General features: G+C 52.4%; 1 protein-coding gene across 1 annotated transcript in view; it reads left to right on the forward strand.

The window, feature by feature from the left end:
* CIAO2B (cytosolic iron-sulfur assembly component 2B) overlaps nt 1-1393 on the forward strand; it is a 2113-nt gene extending 720 nt beyond the window's left edge. Inside the window, exons 3-5 of the mRNA XM_024732586.1 lie at nt 140-265; nt 724-769; nt 1183-1393. Coding sequence (XP_024588354.1) covers nt 140-265; nt 724-769; nt 1183-1280 — 270 coding nt within the window. The 3' untranslated portion in view covers nt 1281-1393. The remainder of the gene's footprint in view (nt 1-139; nt 266-723; nt 770-1182) is intronic.
* The last annotated feature ends 4287 nt before the right edge of the window (nt 1394-5680 follow it).

Raw genomic sequence — 5680 nt, forward strand, 5'->3', positions numbered from 1 at the left:
CCATTTTATGGATGAAGAGACTGAGACGCATACTGATTAGATGACTTCCCTGAAGCAACAAACTAAGAAGAGGGTCAATGGGCTGGACGGGCCATGACTGCTAACATCCCACCTCCTAACATCCCACCTCTCCAACCAGGTGAGCGACCCCGAAAGCACAGTGGCCGTGGCCTTCACACCCACCATTCCGCACTGCAGTATGGCCACACTTATTGGCCTGTCCATCAAAGTCAAGCTTCTGCGATCCCTTCCCCAGCGTTTCAAGGTAAGGTGGAACTGAGCCCTGGGGGTGGAGCAGGCATGAGTGTCTGCTACTGAGGAGGACATGGAGAGCATGAACTTGAACATCAGAGTGAGATCTGGAAGGATCCCAGCTAGCAGAGATGAAACTGGGAGGAGGCTTTCCAGTTGGATGGGACAAGAATAAAGACCCAAGCTGGAAAGTGCAGAAAAGTAGTGAGGAGTGTGGCAGGAAGGGCAGTAGGGAGCTGTAGGTAAGTTTGGAGCAGGGATGGGGCGCAGGTGGGCCTTTAAGTCAGTAGCAATTGGCCAGTCCTTTGGGTAGAGATGGAATGGCTGTGAGTGGGTTTGGGGTGTAATGGAAGGGCCGGAGTCCAGAGGCATGATTAGGAAGAAGGATCAAATGGAGGTGGTGAATGGGGAGAGGGGAAAAGGGGGTAGCCAGGTGTGTGAGTGCTCAGGCCCCACCTATCTCCCTCCCAGCTGGACGTGCACATTACACCAGGGACCCATGCCTCGGAGCATGCAGGTAAGTATGGGCTGGTGTTGAGGCATTAGCCCGGAGTCTCCCCGCTTGCCATGGTGGTCTGTAGGGCAAGATTAGGGGGACGGTTGGGGGTTTGGCACTAGGTGGGTGACTCCCCAGTGGAGGTGGCAGCCTAGACCTAAGCTGGCCTGACTTGAGTGTCCTGTGTTTACCATGTTCTCCCACTCCTGCCCTCTCCCTCTCCTAAGTACACAGGACCAGGGTTGTCAGGCTTTATAGTATAGGAAGCACACATGAGTGGCCAGGTGGGAAGGGGTCACAAGAAGGTGGGGTAGGTGTGGGCTCAGGTGGTTGGGGTAGCCTGACCAAGGTTTGGGATCCTGGGAAGGCGGCGACAGGAGGGCTTTGTTGGTGGGGGTATAAATATATTTCACCACTCTCTTCTTTCCACCCAGTGAACAAGCAGCTTGCGGATAAAGAGCGGGTGGCAGCCGCCCTAGAGAACACCCACCTGCTGGAGGTTGTGAACCAGTGCCTATCAGCCCGCTCCTGAGCCTGAATTTTTGCTCCCAGCCCCACGCAGGGCTCATGGCCTTGTTTTCTTGAACCACTGACAATAAGAAACTAACATTTTGCATTTTGTAATAAACCCTTAATTTATATTCATTTCCCAGCATGCCTGAGAGTCTTTCATCTCAGTGGGGGTCACTCCGGGTTTGGGGTAGGGGTGGTAGTGAGTGCCTATACAGGCTGGGTCAATGAGGTTTGGTTCATTTTTTAAATTTCTGCCAATGGTTTGATTGGGAAAAGTTGCAAGTGTGCCAAAAAATTGAAAGAATATTGTAGTGAACACTTTTGTATACCCACCACCTAGATTTAACAGTTGTTAACATGTTGCAGCTTTGGTTCTATTTATGTGTGTGTAGAATATAAATATACTTGAAAGTAAGCTGCAGACACATGACCCTTCACTTCTCGGTACTTCATCCTGTGTCTCCTAAGAATAAGCCTGTAACCACAGTACTGTTATTTGGCCCCTAAATGAACAATTCTCTGACACTAATATCTAATATCCAGGCATGTATGAATTTCTCCCAAAATGTCATTCATAGTTGTTTTTTAAGTCAGGCTCCAGTCAAGTTTCGTGTATTGCATTTGGTTGTCATCTCTCTTTAGCCTCTTCTAGAACTGCCTCCCTGCCTCCCTACCTTTTAATCTTTCTTGACACTGACTATTTTGAAAAGCCCAGGTGAGTTGTCTTGGAGAAGTCCCACAGTCTGATTTGTTGTTTTGTCTGCTGTGTTTCCTATAAACTAGGAGTTGGTTGAGTTCAGGTTTGAGTTGACTAGTGAGAACCTTGCCCAGGAGTGTTTTATGTATCCTTAGCATCCATCAGTAGCTGTGTGATACCAGCTTGTCCCCACTGTTGGTGATGATCAGTTTGGTCCCCTGGTCAGGGCAGTGCCAGCAGATCTCTCTGCTGAAAGCCATCTGAAGCACTGTCTCCACCAGCAGCCTGGGAAACGTGTGGCACCCCAGGTGCTCAGGTCTGGGGCCTCTGCCTCGCTGAGCACAGTTGGTCACCAGGATAGACCGTGGGGCTTCGACTTAGGATCAGCCAGTCAGGAGTCCTAATGTCACAATCCCCTGCCTGCATTTCCTTCTGTGAGGAAAAATGCAAATATTAAGAAGACTTGCCCACCTGGTGGGCAGAGGCCTCAGCAGGGACCCTGGCCGCTTGGCAAATCTGTTCTTGGGGGCCTCCTGACAACATTGGACCTGTCCTGAGAGTGGGCATTGGCCGAAGGTTTTATATATACTATCCAGTCAGTCAGTCCTCAAGCCAGCCCTGTGTGGCAGTTGCTGTTCTTTATCATCTCTGTTTTGCAGATGAGGAAAGAAGAATCTAGAATAAGTAACTGACTCCCCAAGACCTCCAGTTAGGGAGTAGAGGAACCTCAGCTGGTCTGTAACGTCAGGTACTGCTCAGCTGGCAGGGGGTGCTGTTGCCTAGCTGGAGGGGCCTACGCCCACCTCCAACCCCCACTTGCAGGCGGGAGTAGCTTCGCCACCTAGTGACCAAGATCTGGCTGCTCAGAGGGGTTAAGCCATCGACCCACGTCACCCAGTTTCTTCATGTGTCATGTGGGGAGACACAATAGCTTAGGACTGCTCTGGAGATTTAAAATGGATCTGGGACCATTTCAGGTGATCTTCCAGGCAGAGTACCTCCCACTCAGTGCTCCAGAGAGGCAGGAGGCCACCCAGGGCCCCGCAGGCCCCAGGGAGCCTCCCCAACCACCAATACCCAGCTGTAGGCTTTACGACGTGTGTACTTCTGCACTGACAGCCCGCTGTGTCTAGGTGTCTGTGGTGTCTGTGTTCACCTGGGAGTGGGAGGTCACGGGGGAGGCAGGTGTCACTGAGTCATTCAGCTGGCTCTCCTGGCAGCCAGGCCACGGTGGACGAGGATCATCAAGCTGCTCGTATCCAGCTGGCATATCAGATTGTCCCCTTGTCAGTCTTGACTCATCTGTGCGTGGCCCACGGCTGCCTGCAGGGACACCATTTGTGAATCCTGGGCTAGTGCCCAGGGAACTTTCTGGAATCCCAGCTGCTGTCTGAGAACATGGGGGTTCCCAGTCTCCACACACCCCAAACATGAGTAAGGAAGTTTTAGGTCCCTGAAGCCCTCCACCAGGGGTGTGTGGCTGTGCTGTTTCTGGCCTGTGACTTCTCAGGCCTCGGTTACCATGTCTACAAAATGGGAACAACAAATCATAGCTGAGTGAGACGGACCCAGAGATTAGATGACATGTACGAACAGGCCCAGCTATGTCCATTTTTGCTCATCATCATTCCCAAAGCACAAGGGCCTGGCACACAGTAGTAGGTACTTAGTACAGGTCGGTGGAATGAATGAATTGAGACTTAGAACGGAAGAACTGGGGTGTGGGAGCTGTGGTGTAAGGAGGGCCGGGAATACTGAAATCCAGCCAAGTTGCCTTTGCAGCATTTTGCTACCCGAGGGAAGGGGAAGGGCATGGGGTCCCACAGAGAAAAGGTGGGTATGGGGGAGAGGGGAGAGGTATCTGCATCTGCCCCTCTCCTGGGCAGACCACCATTCTGGAGAGAATGGAGCAGAAGCAGGAAAGAAGAAGCAGGAGAGGGCCCAGGGATTCACTCAACCTGTCCTGTCCAACTAAGGGTGATAATAAAAGTGTTCATATCAAGATATTACTATAGGCCAGAGATGTGCCAACCACCTTACCTCTGCATATTGTGTTATTTATATCTTATAACAAACCCCATGAAGACATTATCCCTGTTCTACACAAGCGGGAACTGAGGCTCAGCCAAGCTAAATGGGCAGAGGTGAAACAGCTAGTAAGGTGCAGAGCTGGGATTTGAAGGCTGGGCTATCCTAGGGGTATTCAAGCCTCAGTTTGCTCCTTCTGGGCAGCCAAGCTCAGCCCAGAGAACTGAGAGGACCAGGAGGTGGGAAGGGGGGTGTTTCAAGGTCATGTCCTGGCATGGTTCCCCGGGCCCCTGGCCATACCGATACTTGTGATGGGTCTGGCCTGTTGCAGAATGCTTGGGCCCTGAGTGGCCCAATGTGGATGCAGTTCCCTTGGCAATGAGGAAACATTGCTGAGGTCAAGAGCTTAGATTATCAGAGGGGAAACCCAGCCCTAATTCCTTGCATGGCTCCCTGCTTGGAAGGACCACAGCTACCCCCCACACCCACCCTCTGTTGGACATCCAGGGGCTCTTGTCAGCAGCAAGGTCATGTGTAAGGTGGTTAGGAGGGGCCATAAGCAGCCTAGCAGCGTTCCTGATGGGAAGTAGTTTGCTGGCTCTTAAGACTTTTGTTCCTTTTGTTTTGCTTTGTTGTTTTTTAATTTTTTGGCCATGCCACACGGCATGTGGGATCTTAGTTCCCCAATTGGGGATCGAACCCATGCCCCCTGCACAGGAAGCGCAAGGTCTTAACCACTGGACTGCCAGGGAAGTCCCAAGACTCTCGTTCTTTCACAGAAGGCTTAACCCATGACTCCCTCTTCCCTCTGGATCTCATCCAGGAAGCTAGAGCCAACATGGGATTGCCCAGGCCTCCAAGACCCCCCAGGCCATGTGAAGAACACAAATAGATAGGCCTCAGTCCAGGCCTTGTCTAACTTTGAGGACCTCAAGTACCAGACGGGCCTGCATGAACCCTCTTAAGCAGGCCCTCCTCATTCCAAGGCCCTCTCAGATGTTGCCAAGGAAACTGATGCAGCAGTCAGACAGACCTGACCCAGGTCTCCATGACAACCTACAGCAGCCCACTAGGATCCATCCTCCGTGATGTCACCTGAGCCCTGAATGGGTGCCCCCACCCCCACCACACTCATCACAATCATACGTCACTCTAATAGCGAGTCCCTGTCACAAAGTACCTCACAGCGTGCCTGTTCCCAGTCTCCACACACCCCAAACATGAGTAAGGCAGTTTATAGCTGGCCACCCTGAGGCTGGGAGGGAGACAAGACCCAGGAGCCTGGAGGCAGATTCAGGACTAGAGCCCAAGCCTCCCCATTACATCTCCTCCCCTCTGTGCCCCAGCACCCTCCCTGGGTTGAGGAGGGGCTGATCTCTGGGTAGTGGTAGCACCAAGTGGTGGCTAAACCCCTACCCCGCTGACCCCATCCCTACTCTACAACTATGCCCCTTCTGAATGGGAGTCTGAACCTCCAGGCCCTGTGTGTGCCCTGAACTGCAGGCGCAGTCTGAGACTAAAGGGAAGGAAGGAGACATTGCAGACTCTTAGAGTGGCTGGAGCTGGACCTGACCCTGATCTAGTCTCACCCCTATCCGCTCCTGCTGGCATCTGACACCTGTCTGCCAGGATTTCCCCAACTTTGGGCAACCTCCAGGCCAGGAGCAGAATGACCAGGGCCAGGTATTTTTAGC

Source organism: Neophocaena asiaeorientalis, unplaced genomic scaffold (assembly GCF_003031525.2).
Source record: "Neophocaena asiaeorientalis asiaeorientalis breed wild unplaced genomic scaffold, Neophocaena_asiaeorientalis_V1.1 scaffold90, whole genome shotgun sequence".
In the NCBI taxonomy this organism is placed as follows: domain Eukaryota; kingdom Metazoa; phylum Chordata; class Mammalia; order Artiodactyla; family Phocoenidae; genus Neophocaena; species Neophocaena asiaeorientalis.